The sequence below is a fragment of the Muntiacus reevesi genome, chromosome 3 (assembly GCF_963930625.1).
Source record: "Muntiacus reevesi chromosome 3, mMunRee1.1, whole genome shotgun sequence".
Taxonomy (NCBI): Eukaryota; Metazoa; Chordata; class Mammalia; order Artiodactyla; family Cervidae; genus Muntiacus; species Muntiacus reevesi.
The window spans coordinates 98,838,504-98,856,121 of NC_089251.1; the positions used below are offsets into that span (position 1 = coordinate 98,838,504).

General features: G+C 49.2%; 1 protein-coding gene across 8 annotated transcripts in view; it reads left to right on the forward strand.

Annotated features, from left to right (window-relative positions):
- Positions 1-17,618, forward strand: part of KANSL3 (KAT8 regulatory NSL complex subunit 3) — a 69,213-nt gene that overhangs the window by 31,689 nt on the left and 19,906 nt on the right. For 6 of the 8 annotated variants that reach the window (XM_065929788.1, XM_065929792.1, XM_065929791.1 and 3 more), the window contains 3 exons: positions 883-992; positions 1,357-1,579; positions 1,886-2,019. In XM_065929788.1, coding sequence (XP_065785860.1) covers positions 883-992; positions 1,357-1,579; positions 1,886-2,019 — 467 coding nt within the window. Of the gene's footprint in view, positions 1-882; positions 993-1,356; positions 1,580-1,885; positions 2,020-6,889; positions 9,374-17,618 lie in introns of those variants that run through there. The other 2 variants (XM_065929793.1, XM_065929794.1) reach the window with 1 other exon arrangement.

Here is a 17,618-nt window from a genome sequence, read left to right on the forward strand (position 1 = left end):
GTCTCAGGCTTATTGTAGAGGCTTGGCATGGAGTGGTGATTAGCTTTGAGGTGGGGGAGTTCAGGGCCTTAACATCTGCAGTGAGTAAATGCCCTAGTCTGCAGGTGATGTCTCTTCTACTGTAAGGCAGGGGTCCCTAACCCACAGGCCTTGGCGGTCCTGGTCAGTGACCTGGTAGGAACTGGGCCCCACAGCAGGAGGTGAGCTGTTGGCTAGTGAGCGAAGTTCTATCTGCCACTTCCCATTGCTTACATTACTGCCTGAACCGTCCCCACTGGCCCCGCTCCTGTTGTCTTCCACGAAACGTCCCTGGTGCCAGAAAGGTTGGGAACGCTGCTGTAAGGAGAAATAGCAGGTAGGTTTCCAGCTGCGTTGGTGCTGTTAAGCATATCTGGTTGAATGAAGCTGGAAATGGTGCTGCACAGGGTATCAGCAGAATGAGACATGTTTCTGCCAGGCTGATCCCCTCACCCTGCATTGAACGGCTAGTTGCTTGAGCCCAGCAGGGTGCCCCGTTCTTCCAGAGGACCTTCCTCTTTGCTCTCAGGCCACTGGACTGTGTGTAAAGGGAAGTCTAAGTCAGGTATTGGATATTCTTTTGGCTTGTAAGTGGGTCCATGGTCGCGTTGGTGTTACTGAACCCATCCAAAATGCAGGCCAAGTGGTTTGGAGCTGGCTGGGACGTGCAGAGGGAATCCAAGACTATGGCAGGAATAGTGGGCGTCTGGCACGCATGTGTGCGTTCTGGCATCTCTCTGTGGGCACCAGAAATGTCCAGGGGAAAGAGTGTCGGTGTTTCAGTTGGTCACTGAGGATGGCGGGCATGGCTGCTCATGAGGAGGTGCCCCACCCCGTGCTGACGTCTGTTGTGTCCTCTCTTAGGGGCCGCGTCAGCCAGCAGCCTTCTCCAGGGCCTCAGCTTCAGCCTGCAGGACATCAGCAGCAAGACCTCTGTCCTCCCGGCAAGCCCATCCCCCGGGCCAGCCCCACAGGTGCACGTCCGCCTCCCCTGGGCGGGACAGAGGGGAAGGGTGGAGGCCTCCTTGGCTTAGCTGGTTCTGGCAGGGACACTGGGTCAGGGAAGGGTAGCCTCTGACTTCACAGCGGGGGACTGCCAGAGGCTAGTGACAGGTTTCTAGATCTCTTTGTATCTTTGCATTCTTGGTTGTAAAATGAGGATAATGATAGTACCTCCCTCGCAGAGCTGATGTGGGGATTAAATAAGAGAATATATGGAAATGCCTGGCAGAGTAGCTTGCATGGGGTAGGCGCTCAGTACCAAGCACATGGGCCCGCCACACTCGACTGTCGCTGTCGGTTGCAGCTTCTGACTAGCTGGGCTTCTGTGTCCCGCAGGCCACCGGTGTGAAGTTGCCCACCCCCATGCAGAGCCTGGGTGCCATCACCACGGGCGCCAGCACCATTGTCCGCACCATCCCTGTGGCCACCACCCTGTCCTCCTTGGGCACCACTCCTGGTGGGAAGCCCACAGCCATCCACCAGCTGCTGACCAATGGGGGCCTCGCTAAGTTAGCAAGCAGCCTCCCTGGCCTGGCTCAGATCTCTAACCAAGCATCAGGTGAGTCTCTCATGAGAACTGTGGGGATCTTCCCCCAAGACCATCTCACCTCGCACGGGCAAGGTATGATGTTGAACCCAGTCCCACAGGGTCCTGGCCTTGACCTCAGGGGTTCAGCTCTGAGGTTCCACCCCTAGGGAATGTGAGAGTACACAGGCTGTTCCTGTTGCTTTTGGGCGTAGGTGACCCAGCTGCGGAGGAGACCAAGACGGGAGGCCGGGTGGGGGGTGTCACATGGGTGGTCAGGGGGACGCCCCAGGAAAGGGAAGTGGAGGCTGTGACAACACAAGCCTCTCTGTCTCTCAGGCTTGAAGGTCCCCACCACCATCACTCTGACACTGCGTGGCCAGCCCAGCCGAATCACCACGCTGAGCCCCGTGGGCACAGGAGCAGCCCCATCAGAGGAGCCCACCTCCCAGGCACTGCCCTCCAACTCACAGGTGAGTCTGTCTGGGGAGACCGAGGACTTAGGCTCCAGTGTTGGGCGGCAGGGTCCAACTGGCTGGCTGACTGCAGGAGTTGGGCTGGTAGGCAGGCCCGATGCCCCTCCACTCTCGGAGTTTGTGGCTTCGTTACTGTGGTTGGCTTTGGGGTTTTGTTGTTTAATTGAAGTATAGTTGACGTCCAGTGTGTTAGTTTCAGGTGTAGAGCATGTTTGGTTATATACCTTTTCAGATCCTTCTCTCTTTTAGGTTATTATAAAACTGTTGAGCATAGTTCCCTGTGCTGTACAGTAGGTCCTTGCTGGTCGTAGTTTGCAGCTTTGAGGCTGAGGGAGTCGTGGGCCTCTGTTCGACTTCTCTGTAGCACTCCTGGATTGTGTGAGGATCAAACACGAGCTGTGTTCAGCGCCTGGTCAGTGCTCGTCTCCTTCCCCTCTCCGCCCTTTTCTGCTCCGTTCTTGGCTTCACTGTGCAGAGGTTGCGTAGGAGCTAAGTGGTAATATTCTCTGTTTGACTTGCCAGCCTTGGGCCATTGCAGGTCTTTGTGTTCATTGTTGTCTTTTCAGGGCACAGTTAGGTTTTTATAGCTCTTACAGGGGAAGCCACCATCAGTTTCTCTTAACTGATCTGATTTCCATTGTGACCTTTTCAAGTAAAATGTTTTTCTTTTAAATGGTGATCTGAGGGCCACCCAAAGATCAGAGGTTAACAACAACACACAGTCCTGACTCCAGCAGTGCCTGTGAGTGCTGGACACTCACATGTGAGTGACTCCTGAGTGTCCAGTTTTCAGCCGAGGCCTCCTGCCTGGGGCCCTAGTGTGCAGGCTTCCGTGGCTGAGGGCTTACCGGTCCCCTCACCGCTGCCACGCCAGCCCCGCCCTGGATGTGGGCACCGGTGCCCTCCGACCTGAGCCAGGAGCTCTTCTGCCTCTTCCTCCCCAGGGGAAAGTACTGCTCAGAGGTCGTTACCCTGGCTTTGTGCAGAGAAGCACAGGTGATTTAATTTATTTTATTCTCTATTCTTTTTAATTATAAAAGTGATTGCACTTAGTTTAAATAATCCAAAAGTTATAGAAATCATATAATTTGTAAAGTGAAAATTCCCCATGATACCACTCCCAGAGATGATAGCCCCTATTGGTAGCTTGATATGCATTTCTCTAGATTCTTCTTTCTACAGAATTCATTATTTTACTCTTTTGACAGAAATTAGACCAACAGAATATGGCTATTTTGTAACTAACCTTTGTTTATGAAACATGTGGTGTCTTTCCCTGTCCTTTACTTGGAGACTTGTCTATGTTTCTTGTCAGTGGCTTTCACTGGGTTAATGTACTAAAGTGTATTTCACCAATTCCTGTTAGAGAGTTATGTTTTGTATTTCAATAGAGTAAATATTGGTATGGTGACTACCCTTTGTTCATGATTTTTGTGTACCTCTGGGAGATTTCTATAGGCTGGAGACAGTAAGCTGGGGCCTGTACATCTAACATGTGGCTGTTGTTTAGTCGATAAATCGTGTCCAACTCTTTTATGACCCCATGAACTGTAGCCTGCCAGACTCCTCTGTGCATGGGATTTCCCAGAACATCTGGCTAGCTGCTGACTAATTGTCCTTCAGAGGTTTGTTCATTTACAGTTCAAGCCACAGTGATGAGAATACCTCTTTTCCTCCACATTGTTGATTATGAAAATCAGTATTTTTAATTTTACTAATTTGATAGGTGAAAAGTGAAATTGTTTTAATGTGCATTTTCCTGATTGCTTATGAGGTTGTGTCTTTAATGAATTGCTTGTCATATTCTGTATCTACTCAATTCATAGTAGCTTTATATATGCAGGTGTTTGTCCTTTATACAAATACGCAAATATATTATACAAGTTGTACGTGCTTTGTTCCAGTCAGTTACTTTTTTTTTTTTTTTCTGTTGAAGTATTAACTTGCTTGTCTTTTAATTTTTGTTTCTGGGTCTTTTATCAAACAGACATTAAAAATTGTGTATGTAGTTACATCTTCAGATTCTTCCATTTATGACTCTAAAGTTTTGTGTTTTAAGAAAGCTCTTCACATTGTAAGGATATAACCTTTTTATGTTTTAAAAATTTTAATGTCCAAACCTGTGGTAACATTTGCTTACAGACAGTTTTCCATTTTACCCCCTTTAAACTGGTGGTGCGGTGCCGCGCGCATTACTGTCCCACCGTCACCGTGCACCTCCAGAGCTGTCCGTCACCCCTTGCTGAGACTGAGTGTGTTTTCTTACATGGCTTGTGTCCGTTTGCTTACCTTCAGTTGTTCAGTCCTTTTGGAATTTATTTTTCATTCTAAGTGAGGTAAGGATCTCACTTACTGAGTCCATTTATCTTCCATTCATTTGAAGAGAGCAGCTCTCACCTTCTAGATGACTGTACACACAGGACCTGTTGGTACCCTTGACCTGTTTCTATACTACTTGATTATTGTTTGATAATGCATGTTCTTAAGTATCAATTATGTTTCTAGTTCCCTAAGATCATCTTTATTCTCTGCTTTTCTTTTTATAAGTAATGAGTTTTAAGATTTGTTCATTGCCTTTTTGGAATCAAATGAACTGAATGAGCACAACTATTTCTTTTAAGTCAGTTAAAATGATTAATTACTTTCAAGCATTTCCTAATATCAAACTGTCTGAATTCCAGATTCAGTAGTTTGTTCAGTATGTCCTATTCTGTTTTTGTTTTTTGCACATTCCTAAATTTTACTGTACATGTGTAAAAAACAGGAACTTCAGAGGTAACGCATGTCTAGTCTTGATTTACTTTTGTCTTACTCAGGGTTTTGACGTCTATGTCTGTTAGTAAGATTGGCCTATAGTTTTCTTCCTCTCTACTCTTGCTTTTTGATGTATGTCCTTTCCTTGTCCAGTTATAGAATATGAGAAACATTTTCTTTCTCATATTCCAAAACATTTATATAGCACAAAAATTACCAGTTTTTTGATGGTTGGATGGAAATGACCTGTAGGCCATTTGGGCCTGTTTTCAGGCCGTCTTAACCTTTGCTGATGACATGTTGATGCCCAGCTAGAAGACAGATCCTCACGAGTTATGTTCCTTTTCTTTCAAATGGTCCTCTTCAGCTTGCTCTGGCTGGGGGCAAGCAGGGGAACCTAGTTAGAGTTGAGAAGAGAGCAGAAGTCAGCGAGAATTCTTTTCCATGGCTAAATTGAAGGATGGAATAGATATCTGACTTCTACTTGATGGTATTTACTTGAGAGCTTAGTTTTTAGCTGAGTAAAATGGGTGTGTCAGTTACTAGGAGGGTTCTAGTGGTGATTGTTTTCTTTTAGACAAAGGAGGTGTTTCTAGGTTAAGGCTTGCTGATTCAGAAGTGTTTAACAGTTATTTCAGTGTTCAGACTGCCAGACAGTATGACCGCAGGGAAAGCTCAAGCCTTCTGTCTTCAGTTAGCTGTGTGACCCTGGACAGATTGCCCGGCCTCTCTGCATTTTCTCATCTGGTCTAATGAGGAGGTTGGCAGAAGTCAGTGACTGTTGTGGTGGCGGGCTTAGTAGGGGCTGTCTCGGAAAGCTCTTCTGGCTCTGGGAAGATGGAGTTCTAAAAGTTGAGAAACAACCAACCATTTCTGATGTTTATAAGACAGTTGGAGATTTGAACACTGACTGGATTATTGTTGATTAAGAAATTGTTAATCTTTTTAAGGTGTGATAATAGTTTTAAGTTTGAAAAATAATCTTTTTTAAATTTGGAGCTTATAGACTACAATATTTATGGAGAAAATGAATTTAAAAAGAAAAAAGGTTGTAAACACTGATAGAGTTCTCTAAGGTCTGTGCCCTTATTTATCTCTGTTGTTCCTGGTGGAGATGAATGCTTACTGTTTGTTTCCTTATGGAACTGGACCATTATGTGGCCCTACAGCTGCAAAGCTGCAGGAGGAAGGGGAGGCAGACAGTGTGGTGCCCTGCGTCAGGGTCCGGGGAATGGGCTCCTTGACTGTGATCTGTCTCTGACCACACAGTGCCCTCGTCAGGCCGGCAGGCAGCCTCCAGCTGTCCGCCTGCGGGGTCATTGCTCGCAGCGCTCCTGGTCGGGGCAGAGCTCATCTGTGTACAGTCCAGCCTGCCTTTGGGCAGGGCCAGCACTCAGGCGACGGAACCTTTCAGGTTTTGATTGTCAGGCCTTTCTTCATTCCTACTCCCCACCTGTGTCCTCTATCTTCCCCTCCTTTACTGCATCCTCAGAGACCTCTTAGGAGTTTTCCAAAGGCGGAACTAGAGAAATAGGGAAAACATTTGTGGAAAAAGGCCAACTCTCTACTTCCTTCTTCCCAAGCTGCAGGGCTCAACAGTTCATGGCATCTTCCACAGCACTTAAAAAATGAACACGACCTAGAGCAATGATACTGCCAGAGCTGTCACGTAAAACTTCTCTTCAACTCTACCACCCTCAAGAAGTCACCTGTTTCCTTTTCCCTGCATTCTTTCCTTTTTCCTTATATAATAATAAGAGCCAATTATTGTGGTTGACACGTAGGTGCTTTATGCAGATTGTCCCGTGTAATCTCACAACAACCCTGGGGAGTAGATGCTCTCATACCTTTCTCACAGAGGAAGGAAAGGAGGCTCAGAGGATGGAAGTCACTTGCCCTGAAAAGCGGTGGAGGTGACTCTCTGACTCCAGAGTCTGTGTTATACTCATTACTTGGCTGCTAGAACACCTGTCCTTGTACATCTACCTTTTCCCCCGTTGAGCATTATTTCTTTGGAATAAGTTCTCAGGGGTGGGGTAACTGGCTTAGTAAGAGGGTCAGTTGTGTTAACCTGGCAAGCTGTTGACCTTGTTCACTGCCTCTCCCGCCACAGCGCCTGCCTCCAGCCCCCTGAGGACACTATGCCACATGTCTTCCTTTGCCAGGCTGGTGACGGCTGCTGCATGGTGTGGCCTGGGCGGCGGTGCGGTCCTGCTGAGCTGTCCACTTGTCCAAAGACCTCTTTAACACAGTCACTTTTGCCTCTCTGTCAGCTGTCTTCAGGGCTGGACCTCCGGGTCTTGTGTAATCATGAGGCAAGGTGATACAGCACCAGCAACCGGACCCTGTGCCCTAGTCGCTGCAGGTCTGATTCCCAGGATCTCCAGGTCCTCAGCACACCTGGCTGGGCATGAATCTGAGGCACTGCTTCCCTCTCAGTAGCTGTTAACTTGACCCAGGAAGTGGCATCGGACTGCTCACTGCATCGTAATCAAGGAGCACCTCTTGGAAGCGTGTGCCGCCCCGCGCAAAGTTAGGAGGAGACATCGTGTGGTCCGGGGCTGTAGGAGTTGGGGTAGAGAGCCCTGTGCTGAGGGCAAGGATCATCCCGGCCCCCCAACTGGCGGCTCAGTGCCAGGGGGCTTGTTCTGTCTGTCGCTGTCAGCCAAACAGTCGTGGGAGAGGTCTTTCCAGGCAACACTCTCCGTAGGCGCCACCTGGATACCAAGTGCCTGCTGAGATCTGGAGACTCCTCCTCCAAACCCGTGAGAGGGACAGAGAACCGGCTGCCGTCTCTCAGTCCTTTTGGCCACTCACAGACACAGGGAGCAGCAGTTGCTGGGAGGTGAGAGCCTGCTTTTCTCCTTTCCATCGTGTTTGGGCAGTTCTTGTATTCAGAAAGCCTGCAGGCTCAGAAAGGCTGACGAGAACGAAGGGGACGCAAACAGTGTCCTGGAGGGCACGTCAGCTGTGGAGGTGCTTTGGGCTTGAGGCTTTGCATCTGGCATCTGAGGAATTGTGGTTTCAACTGGAGATGAGAATTTGCCGGGCCAGAGGAAAGAAGCCCCAACCCCTGAAATTTCTGTACTCAGCAGTGGAGCAGGGACAGCTGATCAGTGAACACCTTGGCCGTTGGTCCCGTGAAACCCTGACATCAGGACAAGTGCCACGCTTCGGTCTTTCTGTTTCAGCTCTGCCTGTGACTCCTTGTCTTCTTGCTTAGAAGTGGGACGATGACTGGCGTTGACTCTACTGTGCAGGGTGCTCGGTACCAACCTGAGCCCTGGAGAAGCGATTACTGGGGATGGAGCCCGAGCGCTTCCTTGCCTCCTCACGACACTTGTATGCAAAAGTGTTTTTAGATTTGGTTTAGAAGCTGCCCTCTAGGGCAGGCTCCTCTCCCTTCTGTGCTCTGGAAAGCTCCCAACCCGGGTGTGAGGCCCCCACGTGTGACTCTAGAGCGTCTGTAGGCAGGGAGGGCCCACAGCACACCGTGGCTGGACTTGCTCCTGCCCTGAGGGCGGCGTGCACCCACAGCGGGCCACCCGCGTTCCGTCCAGGGGCCTCCGTCCAGTCCGAGCGGCGACTGAGAGGGAGCCTGCGGTAGAGGGGTCTCAGACACGGCGAACTTGGTCCAGGCCGGGCCCGCGGCAGTGTCTGCCACAGCGTGGAGTGGGCAGGTGTCACACTACACCCTCCCTCTCGGCCTCCTGCCAAGCTGGTCTCCGAAGTGATTCACGCAGAACTAGCCTGCATCCTTGCATTAGTGGGCAGGCAACTGCTTTCTGAAATTCAGGCAGCATTTAGTAAGTTGGAGGAAGATATGAAAGGTGAAAAAGACGTCCAGGGTCAGGGGTGTGGCGACTTTACAGGTAGCACAGTAACACACCAAGAAGAACTGAGGACAGTGAGACTGTGAGGCCTATGTGAAGCTTTTAGCAATCACTCAGGGCAGGTTCCTGAACAACCCGTTCATGACTTAGGAGTACATTCTAGACAGCACCGGGGGGCTGCTCTGAAAGATGCTGTCCCCCCTGTGGGCTGGGGCCATAGAAGAAGCTGAAAAAGCATCCCGCATCTGTCTCAATCCTAGTAAGCTTCCCACGAATGATTTCCTGAGGCTTGGCTTATACACTGGGAAGGATGCCAAAGCTGGAGAAGGGGAGTAGTGAGAACCTTGGTTCTGCTGCACTGTGGAGGGACGGGCTAAAGGGGGAAGTAGTTGAAGTCCCTGGAATCATGCTCCCCAATTCCATACTTCTCCCGTCACATTTCTCGAACTGGAGAAGGAAGCTTTGCTCTGCCAATCACGTAGCATACCTAGAGTCCTTGACCTCAGAAGGCAACACTACTGGCCAAAAGTGTAGAAGGATCCAGAGAGCTTTAGCTGAGTTCTTGGGTGACAGGTGCGTGTTGATGCCCTGTGAAAGCAGTCTTTGTTTGAAGATGAGGTCGCTGATGGAGTAAGACCTGTCCTCGGCTCCACTGCTGGGACAGCCCTGGGCTGGATGGGGTATCGAGCTGAGTGCTTGTGACAGTTCTGTTTTTCCATTAGCCAAAACAATTAAAAATAAAAACAGATTTTGGATTGCTTCAACATGTCTTCAGTCAACTTCTTACTTTTATTCTGGTAACCACCCAGTGGAATGGCACAGAAAACAAAAGCTAAAATATTATGGTAATTCCACTGACCATCTTCCTGATGCCTGCAATACCCACGAGGTGGGTGCTGTAATTCCCCTTTTACAGATGAGGAAACAGAGGCACAGAGAAACCACACAGCAGGACTGAACCCAGACAGTCTGATACCACTGTCTGTTCTTCTCTGCACTGTGCTGGGATTCGAAATGGGAGACCGGAAGTGGAAATTAGCGCAGGAGGTGAGGAGATGGTGACTTGGCCTTGATGTGACCCCTTTCAGTTTAGACTCTAGGCCCACCAGGCCTAGAGTGATTGCTGCTGCCCTGGTGGGCTCTTGGCTGGGCCTGAGTCAGTAGGTGGGGTCCCTCACCCTTGGTCCTGAGAGATGGAAACCTCTTTGCACATCCTATCCCTCTGCTGCCCTCCAGTAATTAATGACTTAGCATTGAATGAAGGAATTCCAACCTCCGTGTTATCTGTGATCTTGTATCTAAGAGGACCTTCCTGAAAGGAAAGTGAAAGTGTTAGTTGCTCAGTTGTGTCCAACTCTTTGCAACCCCATGGACTTTGCAACTTCTCTGCCCATGGGATTCTCCAGGTAAGAATACTGGAGTGTTGCCATTTCCTCCTCCAGGGGATCTTCCCAACCCAGGGATGCAGCCTCGGTCAGGTGACCATTACAGGCAGATTCTTTACTGTCTGAGCCACCAGGGAAACCCTTGAATTCCAGGTACCCACCCTCAATATTGGAGCACCCCCGTGGGTGGAAACTGTAATTCTGGTATACTGCTTAAAAGATCTTCAACGTGTGAACTCTTATTCTTTCCTTTCTTACTGAGACCTCATCTTACTTTCAACTCCAGTCTCACTGACTTGGGTGTGTCAGATGAAGGGAGAGGTGAAGATTAGGTTGTTTAAACTTTAGCAGTATAAGGACAGGGCCATAGCAGATTAGGATGCAGAAGAAATCCTGTTGCCTTTTTATCTCCCTTTCCAAAGCATATGTTTAGTCAGGGTTGATGGTTGGAAGAAGCAGGAAACTATTCACTACCGAGATTAGTTCTAAAAGGTGATATTATCTCAAAAGGTATCTTCACTGACTGGGAGCCTGACAGTTTCCGCTACTTGCCTGATGACGTGCACTGACCTGGAATGGCCAGGGACCAGTTTTGATCCTGTCATCACAGGATTTTTTTGTCATCCCTTTGTGAGTAGCCAGTTTCTGTTTTTCATTCAAATTCTGAACACCGTGAATCTGGTTGGCTCAGTCCCACTTACAGGTTGGTTCTTCTTATATCCTTTCTCACCCCAGTTTAATAACATCAGAGGATGAAGTCATATGGCCCATGTCATATGGCCTTTCTAAGGGATTAAAAAACAAAACTACCTGAGCTATTTCGACGTGTGTGTGTTTAACTTACCTTGAGAGCATAGGGAAGTCCCATGTTCATTCCATCCAGTATCCTCCATTACTTAAGTTCCCATAACTAATAAATAGTACAGTCTAAGTCAGTAAAGATTGACAAGTTTGACTACATAGACATTTAAAGCTGTGGTTTAAAAAAACACCTTTTTTTAAAGTGTGAAATAAATTGTGTATGTCTGTGTGAAAGAAAACAGAGAAGGATGGAAATATACATATCTACCTGTTGGTAGATGTCTCTGCAGAGGATAAAAGGATTAGGGAGAAAGAAATCTATATACAAACCCCAACAAATTTTAAATGACATAATGAGGCATCACAGTGCACCTAGGAGAATGGCTAAAAGAAAAAGCAGAGACAGTATAAGGATGCAGGGAAAATGTATCTCTTCTACATTACTGGTGGGACCGTCAAATGGGTTTGCTCTAAGTTTTTGCAATGACTACATATTACTTGGAATATCCAAGTGGCTCAGCAATAAAGAACCCGCCTGCCAATGCAGGAGATGCAGGTTCTATCTGTGGATCAGGAAGATCCCCTGGAGTAGGAAATGGCTACCCACTCCAGTATTCTTGCCAGGGAAATCCCATGGACACACAAGCCTGGCAGGCTACAGTCCGTGAGGTCGCAAAGAATCAAACATGACTGAGCAACTACACAACAACAACAAAAATGAATGTTGTGTGGATTGAATGTACCATAGTTTTTGTTAACTGCTCACTTGTTGAGTGGCATCTTGATTGTTTCCAGTTTGGGACTATTGCAGATACAGCTGCTGTGAGCATTTCTAAGTGGGTTTTTGTATAAACTTTCGTTTTCATGTCTGGAATGAATGCCCAGGAGTGTGATTATCAGGTCATGTGGTAAATTTTTATCTTTTGAAGAAACTGTCAAACATTTTCCTAAGTAGCTCTTCCATTGTATGATCCCATCAGTAATGTAGTCAGTCAGTCAGTTCAGTCGCTCAGTCGTGTCCGACTCTTTGCGACCTCATGAACCACAACATGCCAGGCCTCCCTGTCCATCACCAACTCCTGGAGTCCACTCAAACCCATGTCTGTTGTGTCAGTGATGCCATCCAACCATCTCATCCTCTGTTGTCCCCTTCTCCTCCTGCCCTCAATCTTTCCCAGCATCAGGGTCTTTTCAAATGAGTCAGGTCTCCGCATCAGGTGGCCAAAGTATTGGAGTTTCAGCTTCAATATCAGTCCCTCCAATGAACACCCAGGTCAGTAATGTAGAAGAGATCCATTTTCCCTGTAGCCTTATACTGCCTTTGTTTTTCGTTTGAGCCATTCTAGGTATATTGTGATATCTCATTATGTTGTTTAAAATTTGTTGAGGTTTGTATATGGTCTAGGATCTGGTAGTTCTGTCCTCTTGATATATTTTCTATAGGTTCTTGAAAGATTATACTGTTGGGTGGAGGGTAAATGGTGATAAAATTCTTGTTAGTTGATGGTATTGAGTTCTTATAACTTATACCCTTGCTGATTTTCTTCAAGTTCTGTTGGTTGAGAGAGTGCTGTTGAAATTCCCAGCGATAATTGTGGAATCGTCTGTGTCTCCTTTAAGTTTTTGCTTCAAACATTTTGCAGTTCTGTTATCTGGCACATGCCACTTAGGATTTCTGTGTCTTTTTGGTGGATTGACCTTTTTATCATTATATAATGTCCCTCGGACTGCAAGGAGATCCAAGCCAGTTCATCCTAAAGGAAATCAGTCCTAAATATTCATTGGAAGGATTGATGCTGAAGCTGAAACTCAATACTTTGGCCACCTGATGTAAAGAGCTGACTCATTTGAAAAAACCCTGATGCTGGGAAAGAGTGAAGGTGGGAAAAGGGGACGACAGAGGATGAGATAGTTGGATGGCATCACCGACTCAATGGACATGAGTTTGAGTAAATTCCAGGAGTTGGTGATGGACAGGGAGGCCTGGCGTGCTGCGGTCCATGGGGTCGCAAAGAGTCAGACATGACTGAGCAACTGAACTGAACTGAATGTCTCTCTGTACCTGGTTATTTTCTTTGCCCTGAAGTTTACTTTTATCTCACAGACATTCACATGTCACATCTGATTCAGTTTCTGGTTTTGGTATTTTTTTGTACTTTTAAAAATTGTATTTTTTTATTTTTGGCTGCTCTAGGTCTTTGTTGCTGCACGTGGGCCTTTTGTAGTTGTGGCGAGCTCGGGATACTGTTTGCTGCAGTGCATGGGCTTCTCATTGTGGTGGCCTCTCTCGTTGTGGAGCACCGGCTCTAGGGCGCATGGACTTCAGTAGTTGAGGCTCATGGGCTTATTTGCCCCATGGAGTGTGGGATCTTCCTAGACCAGGGTTCGAATCTGTGTCTTCTGTGTTGACAGGCAAATTCTTAATCACTGTACCACCAGGGAAGTCCCATGATTATCTTTTTTGTACCCTTTCTTCTGTTGCCAAACATCTCCAATTATTTTCTACAATAAATTCCCAGAAATAAGACAATTAGTCAAAAGGTATGAATATTTTTTATGACTTGCTGTTATCCAAGCAGCTTGTGATAAATTATGCCCTCACCAATGTATAATGCTGATTGTTTGTTTTTAATTACACCTCAGTTTATATTTTTAATTTAGAACAATGGAACAGGGGAAGATGTTTCCTTTTTCTTTCGGCATACCTCAGTTCCCAAATTAGAAATTTCCTGTTGAAGGAACCACATATCCCAAGTTCTAATTTGGGACATTCGGGAATGTGATAAGGGAGATGGAGAAACGGGTGATCTTTGATTTGATATCACAGCTGCTTACATACATGAACACAAGCCCGCATGCACTCACACACATGAACACTACACATGTTTACAAACGTTCGTGCCTCACACCCTCACAAGCACATTTATACATGAGTAATTGCATTTGTGCGTGCACCAGCAATTTACTCCTAGCTTTTGTCCTATTCTATTTGGTCTGCTATAATAAGGTGCCACAAATTAGGAGGTTTATAAGTGAGAAATTTATTTCTCACAGTTCTGGAGGTTGGCAGGTCTAAGACCAAGATGCCTACAAATTCAGTGTCTGGTGAGGCCCCCTTCCTAGGCTGTCTTTTAGCTATAACCTCCCTTGGCAGAAGGGGGCAATGGAGCTTTCTCAGCCTCCTTTATAAGGGCACTAATCCCATCCACACAGGCTCTTCCCTTCATGACCTAATCATCTCCTGGAGGCCCTGCTTCTCTAGTATTGTCACACTGGAATTAGGTTTTCAACGTCTGAATTTGGGAGGGCATGACATGAGACCATGGCAGATCCCTCATGGAGCCCCTGGCTGGGCAGGAGGCTTCAGCATGGCCAGGTCATCCTCAGAGTCTGTCTCTGGCTTCTTTTGTTCCCTTATCCTTGCCCAAAGTCCCCATTGCTACCAGTTTCAAAAGTTTTAACCACTGGTCTGGGAGCGGAGGTTGACTCTGGGACCAGAAATGAGGATCTGTCTGGGGAGAGAAGCCTCAGAAGAAGGTGAAGGCAGAGCTTCCTCCCCTCTCTGACATGGTGAGTGAGTTTGACTAAACCCCTGGGTGGAGCTCTGGATGCTGACCGGAGGTCTGGGTTCTGGTAAGCCCTGTGCTGGGAGCCAGGGGCGGCACAGGCCACCTGGGTGGGGTTGAGGAGCAGCTTCGGGAGGCAGTTAGGACATGTGTCTGTGGTGGCCCCCTTCTGTCCCCCAACACTCTAACAGTGTTTTGTTTCTCTCCCTGCCTAGTCTCAGGAGTGTGTGTGTGTTAGGGGGAAGGGGTGGGCTTGACCCGTATCTCCACAGGGGTAGTCAAGAGTGGGTTCTATCTCCTCTCCAAAGCAGGGTGGGGAATTGGCCCAGGTCACTGGCGGGAAGAGCTGGTCTTCTGCAGACCTACCAGCATCCTGGGCTGATGGGGCGAGAACCAGTTCTCCAGAGTGAAACTGGGCATGGCTCTGTGTGGGTCAGAGCCCTCTGGGAGCCACTCAGAGGCAGCTGGGGAATTCTGAGGGGGAGGGGAGTTGACTAATATGCACAAATACCATGATAATTCAGGTGAAAAAAATTGGGGTGGGTCCAGGACACCTGTCCTATGGTCTGTCTGTAGTCTCTCAGTCGTGTCCGACTCTTTATGACTGCATGGGCTGCAGCCCGCCAAGCTCCTCTGTCCATGGGTTTCTCTGGGCAAGAATACTGGAGTGGGTAGCCATTCCCTTCTCCAGGGGATCTTCCTGACCCAGGGTTTGAACCCGGGTCTCCACATTGCAGGCAGATTGTTGACCGTCTGAGCCAGCAGGGAAGCCCGCTGTCCTGTGGAGACAGGTAGAACTGGGGATTGGTGGTGAACAGGATTCTCTGACTGCCCTGGGGAAGCCTGCCTTCTGGGGCGAAGATGGAGAATGGGTCTGGCAGTGGCAGGATGGGCGAAGCACTGGGTGCCTGCAGGCATGGGAGGGGTGCCCGCGCCGTCAGGCTCCCTCAGATTCTTCTGAGAGAGCCTGGAAGGAAGAACAGAGCTGTGGAGAGGATGCTTTTCAGGTCAGTGTTTTCCATGCTTCCAGACCCGAGGGAGGCCCGGGCAGCTGGGGAACGGAAGTGGGGCCTCAGGACTCAGCCCAGGTAGGCTGTGAGGGTGGGGTATCACAGTTGGGGGGGGGGGTGCCACGGGGTGTCGAGTCAGGAGACTGGGAGGAAGCAGGCCCCGGAAAGAGCCTTTCACACTAAGACGTTTGAGGCTTAACTTGAGGGCAGTGGGGGGTATTGGCCAGGTTTATGCAGAGCTGGAATAGGAATGATAGTTTTAATTTACCGTCTTACCGTCTTACTTCTTCAAGATGTAAGGCCATCGCAAATGCATTGCAGCTACTCTACAAGTGACGCTACAATTGCTCCACTCCACTCTTGGTGTTTTTAAGTTTTGTTTATTCTTGGCTGTGCTGGGTCTTCATTGCTACATCTGGACTTCTCTGTTAGCAGCGAGCAGGGGCCACTCTCTAGTTGCAGTGCACCGGCTTCTCATGCAGTGGCTTCTCTTGTTGCATAGCACTGCTCTCGGGTGTTTGGGCTTCAGTAGCTGCGGTTCCCGGGCTCTAGAGCACAGGCTTGGTACTTGTGGCACATGGGCTTAGTTGCTCTGCAGCTGGTAGGATCTTCCCTGGTCAGGGATCGAACCCCTGTCTCCTGCACTGGCAGGCAGATTCTTTACCACTGAGCCACCAGGGAAGCCCCCTACTCTTGATGCTGACTATAGATAATCCTTCACACAGCCCATGTAGACCTTTTTTCCCCCAGGGTTGTAGGCAGCCTGCCTAGATTTCTCCCCAGAAGCTGCCTTGCTGATTACTACCCAGGCATTGAACTCAGTAGCCCATGAGCAAGTGATCTCCAGCCCCAGTTTCTAGGATTTGGCTCCGCGACCCAAACCCTGCTCCCCCACCACCCTTGCTCATGTGGGAGGGGAACCAGACAGCTCCACACAGGACCTGCGGCTGAGACGTGGCCGTGAGCTCAGGGACCTGCGTTTAAGTGAGACAGCCCCTCATCAGGTGGTCACCAGCTAGTCATCATGTGTATACACAGCAGCTCTGTGGCAGGTAAGCCTTCCCGGGCCCTTGGCAGACATTACCAATCCATTACGTCACCTTCACACTGAGTCAACCCAAAGCTGCAGACAGACCACCACCAATCAGAGCTGGTACCTGGGATGAAGCCGATTTGCCATCCTCGTCCCAGACCAGACAGGACGCAAAGGTCAGGGTGACTCTGAGTCAGAAACCAGGCCGGAGGGCAGTACGCCAGGGATTTCAAAAGCCCTGTGGTAAAGGGCAGGGCAGACGATGGTCAGGCTGGCCAAGCAGAAGTGCAGGGAAGGAGCTGATGGTTCACGTTCACCCAGAACCTCAGTTTACAAAGCACTTTCACTGAATGCCCATGACTCTCAGGTAGAAGTTACTTCCATGTTATAGATGAGGCAGTGGAGGCCCAGGGGGCCTGTTCGCTCAGTGTCACCAGTGTGGCGGCTACGGTTTTGGTCTGCCTGACAGACCACTTCGTGTGAGGTAGCAGGCCCACGTGCCTCGTCAGCACGGGATGTGAGACCAGGCTCTTTGCTGAAAAGTCTGTCCTTGCCTCAAGACCCCTGGAGGGAGGGTAATAAATGCTGGAGTACCAGTTCCCAGAGGGTGTGGTCCTCTCACTTTGGCCTCGTTCAGGCTGCCAGTGTGATACTGAACGCAGGGTTGGGAAGAGGAGCCGGTGGGAGCCAGCTGCAGCTCCCCCCGGGCAGGGCCCACACCCTGGTTGTTGAGCTCTCCCTGCAGTCCCGTGAGCCGCACAGGCTCTTTCCTGCCTGAGTGGGGATTCGCTTCTGTTGTTGGCAAGTAAAGGGCTGAGCCTCCTCCCTGCACCCACGGAGGAGTCGGTCTCAGGGGTGGGGATCTTCCCTCCCTGCCCCCTGCTCCATCAAGAGAGAGGTGACCAGGCCAGGCAAGTGGTAGGAATCAAGCCAAGAAGGGCCCCCCCACAGTCAGGTGGAGGTTCTTCCCCAGTGGCCCCTGGCTGCCCAGGCGGCCTCATAGACAGGGCTGGGCAGGGACTCCACTTGCTGGTTGCAGGTGGTATTGGTTCTCCAGGAAGGGCCGGGGGCCCAGAGGAGCCAGCACGGTCCTCTCGGGACCAGGGTATGTTTGTGGGCAAGGAGGAAGGTACCTGCCCTTCTCCAGTCACTAGACCCTATCTGTCTGGGCCTCACACTGGGCCACAGTGCAGAACCTGGAAGGGACTGCACTC